Below are 13,963 nucleotides of genomic sequence, written 5' to 3' on the forward strand. Positions count from 1 at the left end.
TTTAGTAAGTTGCTATAAGTAAAGATGTCTAATAGCTTGTCTCACAGATTGTGGACAAGAAGCTGGACAAGAATAACTTCCAAGCGTAGAAGTTCAGGATGACCAATTTCCTTATTGGAAAAGGATATTGGGAGTTCATCATAGGTGATGAAAAAGAGCCAGAGATTGATGAAGAAAATCCCACCCCTTAGCAAAGTGCAAGTATATAAAGCATGGCGTAAAAGTGTCAGAAAGGTGTTGTACTTGTTGTTTGTCACCGTGATGACAAACTCTATGATTGTGTATATACATGATGCATGAACGCCTAAGGAGGCTTGGGACGCCTTGGTGAAGATGTACAACACAAACACCCAAGTTTGAAATATGCAACTAAAGCATGAGCTACACAATGCGACCAAAGGAAAACTGAGTATAAATGACTACTCACACTGAAGGTTAAAGGACTTGTAGATGCCCTTGCTTCTATTGGATCACCATTAGATGATGATGATATGGTATATGTGAACTTGAATGATCTTAGAAAAGAATATAGTTAGTTTCAGACTTTCATTGGAGATCGAGAGAACTTTTTTTATTTTTAGAAATTGATTGCTCTCCTCATCCATGAAGATTTGAATATTGGGGGAGGTTCATCCTTTGGAAATGCAAATGAACAAGCCTTCTATTCAGATGCAAGTAGAGGAAGAGGTAGATCATCATCTAGAGGACGAGGTGGTGGTCGGTTGGAAATCGAAACCAATATAACATGCAACTCAACAACAAGAAAATCAATCTCATAAAGAGGACACTTTAGAGGCAGGGAGCACCAAAGGGGTCGAGGTGGTTAGAAAAGAAATCAAAGTTTAAATAGCATAGAGTGGTATTACTATGGTAAACTAGGGACATGACAAATGACTACTACAAAAAGTAGAATGATGTTAGAAAAGTTACAAGATAACTATGCATCATCAAGTAAACAGGGTGGTGATAACGGAAGTGACCAATTATTTATGATGTAACACATGCTCACTTCCACAACAACAGGAGATGTGTCAAGATCAAGAGACATTTAGTATGTAGATTTTGGTGCCTCTAACCACATGACCGTCATAGTGAGTGGTTTAGAGATATGTAAAAAATGAAAAAACCAGGTTATCTAGAAATAAGTAATGATACTACACACCCCATTGCACATGTTGGTAAAGTGCCATTGTCTATGCAGGATGGCAAAACAAAGTACTTGGCAAATGTGCTTTATGTTCCAAATATTACAAAGAACCTAGTTTCTGTTGGATAGATGATTGAATAGGGTCTACAAAGTGAGGTTAAATCCGCATGGGTGTTTTGTGGAAGACTTCAAAAATCAATGCCGCTTGGTTACAACGCTTGGTTACAAAGGGTAATAAAAATGGTAGGATGTTTACGTTAGATGTGAACATATATGAGGTGAAGGCAGCCATGCTTACGTATGGGATATGTGTCATTTTACAGAGATTGACATATGGCACAAGTGCATTGGTCATGTAAATATACAACAGTTGAAGTGTATACATGACTAAAATATTGTTGCAGATTTGGAAAAGTTTAAGGTTAATGGTATGCTTAAAGTAGGCTAGCTTAGTAAGCAAGCCAAGCATACTTTCTTACATAAAAAGCATGTCAGTGCAAGGCCATTGAATATTATACATTTGGATGTATGGAAAGATTGACCAAGATTACAAAAATCATATGTTAGAAGATGATCACACTAGGAAAGTGTGGGCTTACTTTATGAAGGAGAGAGGTGAGGTGTTTGCTTACTTTAAGAGATTTAAAGCAGATTAAATGCTTAAGATCGGATGGTGGAAGAGAGTATTTCTCCAATAAGTTCAGTGATTTCTTGAGAAAGCAAGGAATCAAGAGACAGTTCACATGCAATATACACATTGCAGAAGTGACACGTGCCTTGATGTCTGAAAAGAGTATGCCATATTATTTTTGGGCAGAAACAATAGGAACCACTCTTTACATTATGAATAGGATCTTGCGGCTATTCGTAGTATGACGCATGAACAGAAGTTTAGAGGCATAAAACATAATGTGTCTCACTTAAAAGTGTTCAAGTGTATTGCATATATGCCTTGATGTCTGAAAAGAGTATGCCATATTATTTTTGGGCAGAAACAATAGGAACTACTCTTTACATTATGAATAGGATCTTGCGGCTATTCGTAGTACGACGCATGAACAGAAGTTTAGAGGCATAAAACCAAATGTGTCTCACTTGAAAGTGTTTAAGTGTATTGCATATATGCATGTTCACGCGATGAGGTGAGAACAAAGTTAGATCCAAAGACAGAGAAATTTATCTTCATTGGTTATACTATGGAGTAAAAGGTTATATATATTATTGCATATGTGCATGTTCGCGCCATGAGGTGAGAACAAAGTTAGATCCAAACGCAGTGAAATGTATCTTCATTGGTTATACTATGGAGTAAAAGGTTGTAAATATTATAACTCTACCACTCGTGAGATGCGAGTAAGCAGAGATATTATCTTTGATGAGATGAGTAGCTAAATGCAACAATTAAGGCAACATAAGATGCAAATGTAAGAAGTAATGATATTGCCCCACATGTAGAGCAGCAATCATAGGTGCTTAGTGGACATAAAGAGTCCTCTAATAGTGGATCCAGTGTTAATCCATGGTCAAGCAGGTTAAGGAAAGATGTAGGTACATATGTATCATGCAAAGGAAAAGAAAAGGTAGATCAACCGTTTGTGCCTAATCTGTCAAGTCACTCATATGTGGATGGTGAATTTAGTGGCCCCAAGAAGAGCCTTGATGAGAGGAGCCTAATCACCCTTTTATGCCTGATCTATAAGTAGGTCACTCATATGTGGATGGTGACTCTAGTGGCTTTAAGTAGAGCCTTGATGAGGAGAGCTTGGAATTTCATCAATGGTGCAAGGAGAACCATGGCTATTTTGAGGATACCTAGTAGTGATCCAAGTGTATGCAGGTCTACAAGGGTTAGATACTCTATTAATAGGTTGAGATATGATGGATATACAACCCATCATTATACTTACATGGTTAAAGCAATACAGAAGTTAGAACCCACTTATTTTGAGCAGACACTTAGAAATAAAAAATGGAAAGATGCCATGAATGAGGAGATGATAGCATTGGATATATGCTCTTATGTGTCTGTGTGTGTGTGTGTGTGTGTGGAGTGCGTATGTGAGAGCATGTCTTGATATAAAGTTCTATACCCACTATTGGGCACTGATGACGTTAGTGGGGATGTCGTAGTATCTAGTCCATACTATGCATAATGGAGTTGATAGTTATATAGTCTTGTGGGTTGACTACCATGAGTATATAACATGCCCGTTTCTAAAAGGTGAATTTGGGCATGTTCCTGGATTCATCTAGGTATATAATTCAGTCGTATTAGTGGACATGCAGATTTCACATTGTGAAGTTTTCGTCTGAGTTGCGGCCAGTTGATATTGTGCTTATTCATTCTATCTTTAGCGGTGCATTTGCCCTATCAACTACTTATTTGTTATACTAATTCTTTCTATTTGCTACTTCCCTTAGTGCTAGGCTTCATTATGGCTGAGTCTGCCCTGTATCTTTGGAGGTTTGATAGAAACTCAGTACGAAGGGCTTTGTGTGAATATATGCTCTTATGTGTGTGTGTGTGTGTGTGTGTGTGTAGAGTGCGTGTGTGAGAGCATATCTTGATACAAAGTTCTACACCCACTATTGGGCACAAATGACGTTAGTGGGGATGTTGTAGTATCTAGTCCATACTATGCATAATGGAGTTGATAGTTATATAGTCTTGTGGTTTGACTACCATGAGTATATAACATGCACGTTTCTAAAAGGTGAATTTAGGCATGTTCCTAGATTCATCTAGGTATATATATATAACATAGAAGTTAGTATATATATATATATATATACACACACAACATGGAAGTTAGTATCTTTACTTTTAAGGAAAAGAATGCAATCGGATGTAAGTGGGTGTATAAGGTCAAGCATAACTCAAATGGATCAGTGAGAGCAGGTATAATGCAAGATTGGTTTGCCAAGTATTATTTGCAAACCTATGGCATTGACTATGAGGAGACATTTAGCCCGGTTGCGAGAATGGCAACCATGAGAGCTATCATTACTATGGTTGCCAACGAAGGGTTGGTCTTTAGATTAGATGGATGTAAAGAATGCTTTTTTGCATAGTGATTTACAAGAAGAAGTATATATGATGTAGCCACTGGGTTATGAGACTGATGCACACCCAGATTTTGTGTACAGATTATGCAAAGCCTTGTTTGTGTACAGATTATGCAAAGCCTTGTATGGCTTGAAGTAGGCACCTAGAGCATGTTCACACGAGCTTGGAGACTATCTTGTCACCATTAGATTTTAGATAATATCAATGCAAAATTTTCACTTTATGTGAAAAAGACAAATAGAGGAATCATGTTGTTAGTTATTTATGTGGACGACTTGATTATCACTGGTGATAGTGATTCTAATTTACATAATGTCAAGAGGTTTTTAAAGTAGAAGTTTGAGATAAAGAATTTGGGTAAGTTGTGGTATTTCTTGGGCATAGATGAGGTGAGATCACCTTGTGGCATTTTGTTGCTACAAAGGTAGTATGACTTGAACATGTTGTATCCAAGTATAGTAACAACAAGCAGTAAGCCTATTCCAGTGCCATTAGAGCAAAATACAAAGCTTTCTCTACAGATGTAAGTGAGCTTTTAGAGGATCCCACTATGTATAGGCGTATAGTGGGTAGCTTGATTTACATGACCATTACTAGGCCAGATCTAAGCTATGTTGTTGGACTTATGAGTCAATTTATGTAAGACACACTTGGATGTGGCTAGACAGATTCTTATGTACATAAAGTCCACACTTGATTATGGACTCTTCTATGTGACTTACAACTACATGGGTACATAGAGGTTAGTAGTGTCACAGACACAGGAGATCTACTAGCGGCTTTATATTTTCTTTTGGGAGTGTTGTTGTGAGTTAGAGGAGTAGCAGGGGCGTTGCAATGGCAGCTTGTGAGGTAGCTTGGTCTCAGAAGCTACTTAGTGATATGGGTGAGCCCGTGAATAAGGCAGGGCCATTGTCATTAATTATGACAACATGAGTAGCATATAGTTGGCCAGTAACCCAGTATACCATGTAAGAATGAAGCACATTGAGGTGCATTCTCACTTTGTGAGGAAGAAGGGTCTAATAACAAGTGATGTAGATCTAATATATGTCAACATAGAGAATCAAGTGGTTGATATCTTCATGGAGGCATTTGTACAGAGAAGCTTTAGGAGCTTACTTGGAGTACAGTGTGTGAAGTTGAGCTCGAGGGGGAATGTTGAGATATCAAACTCAACTAGTGTTGCAGACATTGATGACTCGCATGGGTGATAGTTTTCACACTTATGCCACTAGCATGGTTGGTGAGATTATGGTTGATATACCGCCAATGGATAACAGGCTGCATGACAACCTAGAGTATGGCATAGTTATAACACCAGCTTGTATAGTCGTGGATTCACGATATAGACCGACCATTATATGTCATAATAGGAGAGTACTTTCCCTTATAATATGTATGCTTATCTCTTTAGTTATGTTCATAGTAGAGAAGAGAAAAAGATAGAAGAAAATATAGTCATCCATCTTCTTTTGTATCTTGCTCACTCTTGTGTGTGTGCTTGCTTGCAAGGAACTCAAGCTCCCCTATGTAGAAGGCGTACATCCTGGAAATGTTCTACCAACTCCGTGGGAAGGGATTGTCGAGAGCCAGCCTCCTGCTTGAGAGCGGGCACGGCAGGGCAGCGGGGTTCCATAAATCTGACCAATAAGCGTTTCCTATCTGCAAGGTGTGGAGTTCGTCTTGCCGGCCATGGGGGTGAGGAAAATTTGGCGTTTGCAAGAGCCATAATGCCAATCAAAGATGGAAGGCTGACTTCTAATGCATCCTGCCCTTCCTCCTGCTTCGCCTTCCTCTGCCCTAGCCCTTTTGCCGCCCTTCCTCTTGCGTGGGGCAGAGGAAGGCGAGGCAGGAGAAGGAGGTTGGTAAGCAAGAGGAGGAGGGAAAGGAGGAGGGAGGCGAGAGGTGGTGTTGGCAAATGCCAATCAAAGATGGAAGGCCCGGGTAATGTATTCCGTGCTGAAGACTGTAGGCAGGAGGTAGGCTGGGAAGAGAGCTGTGGGCGGGGGAAGGTGAAGCAGGAGGAATGGCAGGAAGAGGGTTCCGAGGAGATGAAGAAGAGGCAGCAGCAGGAGAGAGGCACAACTCTTTTCTTGGTGGGAGTGCTTCCACCTCCAATGAACCAACCACTTGATGGATCCTCTCTTGATCTTGCCAAAAATCTAGCAAAACCCACATTTGCACTACTCAATCCATTGCTAATGGTCCCAATGGAACACACCACTCATACCAACCATAGCATTGGTATTAATCCCTTTAATCTGCCATAAAACCCCATGAAGTAGTCGAGAGCAGGATGGAGATTTTAGCAATTCTCAAGCTCAATGATGCATGCAAAATCATAAGAACAGAGCAAATCAGAATCAACAAGCACAAAACATGAGAGTAGCTCTCAATAGTCAAAGTCTATTAGAATGCAATTGGCTCATATACAAAGGGAGTGGATAAGTCAAGGTGACTTTAAAAGCCTCATCTCATCTCATCTTCTTGCACACAAGAGATTATTTTGCCATAGTTTCTTGTCATCTGCTTATCATGTGAAAGGACAAGAATTTGGGCATACATGCCCTCGCACTCATCATGTACATACACACTAGCAGTGGAAGGGCAACTTCCATCACGATCACTATCATAGAGATGAAATATTGCAGCCATTAGACTAACTTACCAACCACTCCATTCCATGAGCCTGTTTCCATGCCCCATGTGCTTGGAAACTGGATTCAAATTCATGTTAACCACATTTCAGTTCATATGCAATGATTTTGAAGCAAGTTGTGGAAATTTGGAAAGCGCAGTCAAGGATGTGGCAGAATTTTAGAGCATTGTGGCAGGAAGTAATGGCACAATGAACAAGAATGGCCCCAAATTTTAGCCCTATGATGGTTTTGAAGTGTTGGAAGTTCAAAATTGTTACTCCTCAAACTGGAAACCAGGTTTCCATCTTTTCCATCCACAGTGAAAGTCACTATCACAAGGATGTGAACTGAAATTGACTGTTGAGTGGCCATTGATTTCATCTAATAGGGACATAACTATATGTCACGCTGAAACAAGCCCCATCATGCTAAGTACCAACCACTCCTTGCTATACATTTCATCTAATTCAAGTAGGGCACATTAAGACCATTGGAGAGCTAAATGACCCCTTGATTATTATATGTATGGAAGTACATCATATTTAGTTGAGCATTAAAGTAAGTATATACTCTTGTAAGCAGAGGATGCAACAGTTCATCCTACATAAGCCCAACCCCTTTGCAAGGCAGAGGGAAGGTCCTCATTTGCATGGCCGGTATTTTCACCAGCTTGTTTGAATGATTTTGTTCATGCTTATGGTTAGGCTAGTTACATATATATCTCCCTGCCCATGTGACTTGCAAACTGGCGAATATATCCGGTCCATAGCTATGCTTGATAGGTTGTAGAGCCAGCTTAAGCTTAACCCCAACTCATGAGAAGAATTAGCTTCTCTTAGCCTATTTTGGCAGAAGGGTTGGATGGAATAACGAGTCCACAAAAAAACTGTGAAATCACTGGCCCTTTCTAGATTGAAAGGCAGCCAAAAGAAGCTATGGTGCTGTTAACAGAGCTGGTCTAATCCGGTATGAATGATGCCATACACTTGCAGATACCTATCCCTGAAGATGACCTGTAAAAAGCCTCTCAAAACACAGCATTCCACAGAGCCTTCTCGCCTTCACCACATCTTTGATGTACACTTTTCAATCTTTCCACAGAGCTACAAATCCCACTGCAGGACCAATCATAGGATGCCACACATGCATTGCCTGCTTGCAATCTCCATTCACAGTCTGCGAGAAAAAGAGAATACTGTAGTTATAACAAGTTACGTACATGGAATACTCAACGTGGCAGCCTAGTTTGATGGGCAATCTTGCCTATCCAACTCCCTGCCCATTCCCCATGGGCAAGGTGTGTTCTGTAATCAGCCTAGTCCTAAGAGGACACAACAGAGCTCAGTAAACTCTGTAACAAATGACCCTACTTGTATGTTCCGACAAGACAGCTAAAAAACCTTTACCTGGAGGAGTACCACAACACATTCTCCTGTCATCGATGTGGTCAACATCGAGACCAATAAACCATGCTCCCAGAGAGACGTCCTCATTTGCATATTTGTGCAAGATGTCCCTGTAAAGCATGGCAATCCACATAAACCAGCCAGGCCAACCCCAAAATCTTACTCTGCAGCTGTACACCCCATAGAAACATGAGAATTGAATCAGCAGACTTTTGAAGACTTACAGGTTTTTGGATATATACACTGCTAAGTCCCTAGAGAGGGCATACAGCTGCCCTGTAGCATGCCTGAAGTATTTATTACCCTGCTCACCAAACTTCCAATGCTCCGGCTCATGATACCTGACACCCCTGTAAAACATACACCGAAAGGCATAGATCAGCATCCTTGAGATCTCTCCAATCGAACTAGTGCAGTTGTGGAGTGGCACCACACGGCAAGGGAATCTCAAGGTCTTTACAAACATCTCCCCAACCCAATGGTGGGATGGGGCAGGGGTTTGGACAAGGGAGATCTGCCGTCCATGAGGGACAGGTGGGTGAGATCTTCCCTTTTATCACGCACTTGTCATATCTGTAAAACCCCTGATAAACCTTGTCAATGCATTGATTCTCCATGCAATACTCGCATGAGAGCTTACTTCTGTGCAAGGACAGGACCAGATTTCATGCAGCCGATGTACACACGAGGCTTGGTTCGGTGTCGGGCTAAGGTTGCACCAAGAGCTCCTACACATTGTATATTTCTGGTTACTTTGTGAAACAATATGGCTCAACTAGCTATTAACATAGAAACCACTGCAAAGCAAATAACAGCACTCAGTTTTTGAGATTTTTGTTTTCCATATGGATTCCTCACCTAGATTGACATGCACATCATCATCCACTTTTATATAATACTCGGCATCCCACATGGAAACAGCGGTTGCAAAATATATCTTTGTTTTGGCTGATAGCTCATGGTACCCTTCAATGTGTGCCTGTTGATAAGAGAATTTTTCATACAATTTAAAAACAGATAGAATCTTATGGAAATCTGCAGTTTAAAAAGGTTGGTTTCTGCCAGAGCGGGCTTTAGTCTGTACATTAAAAAAAACGCCTTGACTGCTGACACACATGTCCAAGGCAATGATATCAATGTTATATCTGGTCATGGAAATACAAATAGCATAGACGAAATACAAATCTAGACTAAGTAGGTACTTGGCACCTATATATGATGTCTCAAAAAATAGGTGTGTTTGCTTCCAACCATACTGCTCACCAGTCTCATAAAGTCATGGTGTTGCGAGTCTTCAGCTTCAATGGCCCGATCCAAAATACCACCTGGTGTGGCCCTGTAGCAAAGAAAACATGGAGGCACTTCATCATATCAATACAATCATCTAAGCAAAATGTACTATCTGAATATTGTAATGCAGAAAAGAAAGGCTATTAAGATTTTCTATTGGTCCCCCAGGGGGTCCGACTTCTAAGAAAACCCACAGATCACCTGCTTGCAGAGGGAATTGACCAATGTGTGTGTGTGCGCATGTGGTCACGCGAGGGCACGAGCATGTGCATGACATGTAGGTAAGTAGTTATGTATATTTGTATGTCTGTATGTGATAGGGATAATGAGTGCCAGGAGGCATTGGCCTATGAGAATGAACAATGTCTATAGGTTGGTAGGTATGGATCCATGCGCGTATATCTCCTGTAGGTATTCAACACCCTTACTGTGTAAGTAACAACACATAAGAAGCTAATATACAATACACCTCCTGTAGATGTAATGACTGGAAGTAGATTAAAGGGGAGATATCTTCTTTTTTTTCCACAGTGATGCCCCTGGGTGTTGATCACTAAAATAAGAAGACTGACAAAAAGCTTTCTTACCCATGGCCAATCACAAATCTTATGACAATGCCCTTCTCCTCCTCCAGTTTCTTCAACTTTTCACCTTCAAAGCAAGGAGCTTGTAAGGATTATATGCAACATGCAAACAATACATGCATGGAACGAGATTCAGAGGTTCCATATGCTTGAGTGAAGTGTAAATAAGATCATGTCTAGGGGGCAGAAAGAAGGGGTGTTATTCAAATTCAGACCACTTGACATATCTACATATATATACATACACAAACACACACATTTGCGTTCATACAAGAACTTTTTTGAAACTTCATCAACACCAGAGATGTTTCTACTGACATTCGGATTCAAACCTCTTGGCATCCACGTCTGTCGTACCGAGTCCCTGCGCTTTCTGCTGCTGAATGCAGTGTTGATTCCAATGACGATAAACACTTTCCTGCGCTCGTCATTTGGAGCCCCACTCCAATTTAGAACATCCGGTCCCCGCGATTTGTCTGGTTCTTTCGCTTCTGAGGCTCTCCACGCTTCCATCTCCATTTCTGCATCTGACATTGAGCTGTCAAGTGTCCATAACTTATCACTACATTGCATCCACATTCCAAGAAATCGCTCTGGCACAAATATTTAAGATGGGTTAAGAGAAAATGTGTGACACTAACCGAATAGCCTGGTGTGTTTCCGAAACATCTCCCGGAAGCATGCTAATTTCTCCGAAAAGTCCGGATCTCTGAGTGTACAACAACTCATGCATGTCAGTTGATTATTTTGAATGATTAGGAGAAAGGTACATTATTCTTCAGAACTAGATGCACAGCCTCAAAGAAGCCAATAGGTAATGGAGAGAGTCCCATCAGCAAAAATCCTACATTGACATTAATATGCATCGAGACATTTAAAAAAAAAACTGATAATAATATAAGTTAGCATTAACCAAAATTTGCATGATAAATTACTGGTGAAAGCACCCCAATTCTTAGTAAATGGAATGCAAAATTGAGTTAAATGTAAGGACGTAACTTACAAATTCAGTTTCACATCCTTCATTATTTGATTGTGCAAGATTCTTTGTTTCTGGTAGCAGCCACATTCTGCTTTCATAACACACACAGCAGCACAAAACAATAAGCAAAATCCATCCAAAACAAGGGAGGGGGTGCATTTAGCTTCTTATTTTTAAAACGACAACTCTAATTATAATTAATTACCCAGTCAGACATTAGATCCATCTTGAACATGAAAAAAAAAGGCCAGAAAGTTACCCAAATTAGGTGAATCTTCTTGTGATTGCTAGAATGGGTGATAATAATTGATTGATAAAATAAATATTCGGATTTATTTCTAGAATGTGTGTATTTGATTCAAAATAAAATTACTAAAGAGGGGGAAATGAATGAATCGATCAAAACTAACCTGTTGGTGAACAGCAATCCCATGCAAAAACTGGCAATACACAGGATGATGATCCATCTGTAAGACAGCCCTCCACCCAATTTAGCCGCCATTTTAGATGATCAGCTAAGGTTTAGACGAAGTAGATTGATGAACCTTTGTCCGCTTGGCTGCCTTTTAACGGGTGAATTGAATTTGAGGGCTGATTTGCTGCTTGACTCTTTCATGGCTTTCCATTAATTAATGGCAAAGACTGCTGGGGTATATACTGTGTACCCCGAAAACCAATCAACCGCTGAATTCAGCAGGATTTGGCTATTCACCTTATATCCGACATGAAATGTACCCAATATCGATAGAACCGCTAGATTTTAAGCCAAATTTACCCAATATTAATCAACTGCTAGAGATTATCTGTCAAAATTGTATATACTTGAAGTACCCAATATCAGCCAACTGCTAGATTTTCTGTCAAAATGGTATACCCTGGTATACCCAATATCAATCATCTGCTGCAAGATTTTCTGTCAAAACTGTGTATGGCCAGCTGCTACATTATGCTGAATCGGGGGCTGAAGGTGATCAGAAGGTAAATTTGGCAGAATTATGGCAAATTGGTGGTACCCAATTTCGAAGGCCTGATGTGGGTGGTTAGAAAAGGGGTGCATGCAGTGCAAGAGCTCAGAAAGGGTTGAAAACGTGGGCAAAATGGAGGATTCAGTTTTACTGTTAAAATGGGTGGTTGGAATAGAGGTTTTTGTGAGGAGGAAGAGAGAGAAGGAGAAGAAGAAGAAAGAAGGTGGTGTTGGTGATGATGATGATGATGGTAGATGGCCTGTAACCTGTTATACTTGAGTCCTGCACTGCTAGGCTAGCCTACCGCTGCACAATAAAGGGAGAACTCAGGAGGCCGCGTGTGGGGGGGGGCGTCAGTTAATTAAGAATAAATAAAGGTGGAAAACAAGAATCTGACAGGGGGAAAAAAAGTAGTGGGCTTCCAGAAAGAATAACCCAAAACAAAACAAAAAATGGTTGAAAATTTGGGCTGCTAGAAATCAAATCCACCCAAATTTTACCAAAAAAATTAAAATTAAAATTAAAAATTTTCTGGAGGAATTGGGGTTTTTGTCTGGCATGAAAAGGGGGTAGAAATTAGTGAAATTGGGTGTTGAATTTTAAGAAAACATGAAGAAGAGATGGGCTGCTGTTATGGAAGAGCCACAGGCGATGGTGGGCTTGTCAGGTTGATTGGATTTTCTCACAGGAGGAGGAAGAGAACAGTGCAGTCACCAGTGCTGCTGCTGCCACAGGGTTTGAAAGATCAAAAGAAAAGCAGGGAAAAGCTGCTGCATGCAGCATGATGAACTAAAAAGACTGCACCTCAGCATCCCCCATCCATCACCCACCCATTAATGAATTGCCATCAATACCCATGACTCTGCCCCCTGCCACGTGGCCTCATCTCAGGCCCCACACCTGGCCTCATCTCAGGCCCCACACGTGGCATGCCCCAGTGGTCCTCCAGACATCTCAGCTCACCATTCAGCTTTCTTTTCTCTCTTTTGCATGCACACACAATTACAAATAATTGCAAATTTCGCAGTTCATTAGGTGTGCCTACCAATTAACTTTTTTTCTAGCCAATGAAGAAAAAAGGAGGACCATTAGGCCTTAAGCTCAACCTGTTTTTATCGAATAAATGTGCTTGGTTAGCCGGTTTTATAACTGAATTTTCGAACCTCTGAATCTTTAAATTCAAGACCAGGCAAAATTACAACCGGTTTTCCTCAATTGAGCCGTGAAAATTACACTACCGGATGGTTTTTTCTAACATTGGCGCCTTTAGCACTGATAATTCGGCTTTTTTTGGTGGCACGAAGAGAATATTACAACTAATTCAAATTAAGTAGTTCATTAGGTGTGCCTTTGGTAAAGGGCCACTATCCAAATAACAATTAAATTTTATGTCAGCTTCCAATCTTCTCTTGAGATTATTTAGCATTACTATGTAGTTATCATTCTTATGTAGTAGATGGGCCATGGCAAGCCTAAGTAATGCTTTATTTTTGAACTCCATCTGTATGACCCACGCGTCGATATGACCCACCCACCATCTGCATATGTCCACTCTCACGGCTTGAAATAAAAAGAAAGGTTATATATATTCTCCACCAAATGTATCAACTTCACATGTGAATTTTGAGTATCACATGAGTGAGTGAGTGCATGAGTGGTCCCCCTCATATCTACAAATCAAAAGGTGCAGTGTCCACTCTCCACGGCAAAGAAAGGTTGTGCAAACATGTATGTGTGTCTCTAAGTGTGTGCTTTGCCTATCATGAGAAGTGTGTGTGTGTGCATGAATGAACACATGCATGTGTGTGTGCATCCTCACAAGTGCAAGCATGCATGTGTGCAACCTCACATGTGTAAGTGTATGCATCTAGTGTGTGTGT

The 13,963-nt window shown here is 40.5% G+C and overlaps 1 protein-coding gene across 3 annotated transcripts; it reads right to left on the reverse strand.

Moving 5' to 3' along the window:
• Positions 1-7,351: 7,351 nt before the first annotated feature.
• Positions 7,352-12,536, reverse strand: LOC147602765 (putative beta-1,3-galactosyltransferase 2). 3 transcript variants are annotated; one of them, XM_086797786.1, is made up of 11 exons: positions 11,529-12,536; positions 11,140-11,206; positions 10,778-10,845; positions 10,469-10,674; positions 10,140-10,203; positions 9,526-9,598; positions 9,121-9,241; positions 8,903-8,990; positions 8,487-8,612; positions 8,263-8,372; positions 7,352-8,032 (listed from the first exon to the last, which is right to left on the reverse strand). In XM_086797786.1, exons 1-11 carry the CDS (start codon positions 11,618-11,620, stop codon positions 7,884-7,886), a joined length of 1,164 nt encoding a protein of 387 aa, XP_086653912.1. In that variant the 5' UTR covers positions 11,621-12,536; the 3' UTR covers positions 7,352-7,883. The 3 variants fall into 3 exon arrangements, with proteins under 3 accessions (XP_086653912.1, XP_086653913.1, XP_086653914.1); XM_086797787.1 differs by having other exon boundaries at positions 10,469-10,663; positions 11,529-12,425; XM_086797788.1 differs by having other exon boundaries at positions 10,469-10,657; positions 11,529-12,424.
• Between the last annotated feature and the right edge of the window lie 1,427 nt (positions 12,537-13,963).

This window comes from Cibotium barometz, chromosome 66 (genome assembly GCF_041138505.1).
Source record: "Cibotium barometz isolate CiBa-2024 chromosome 66, ASM4113850v1, whole genome shotgun sequence".
Taxonomy (NCBI): Eukaryota; Viridiplantae; Streptophyta; class Polypodiopsida; order Cyatheales; family Cibotiaceae; genus Cibotium; species Cibotium barometz.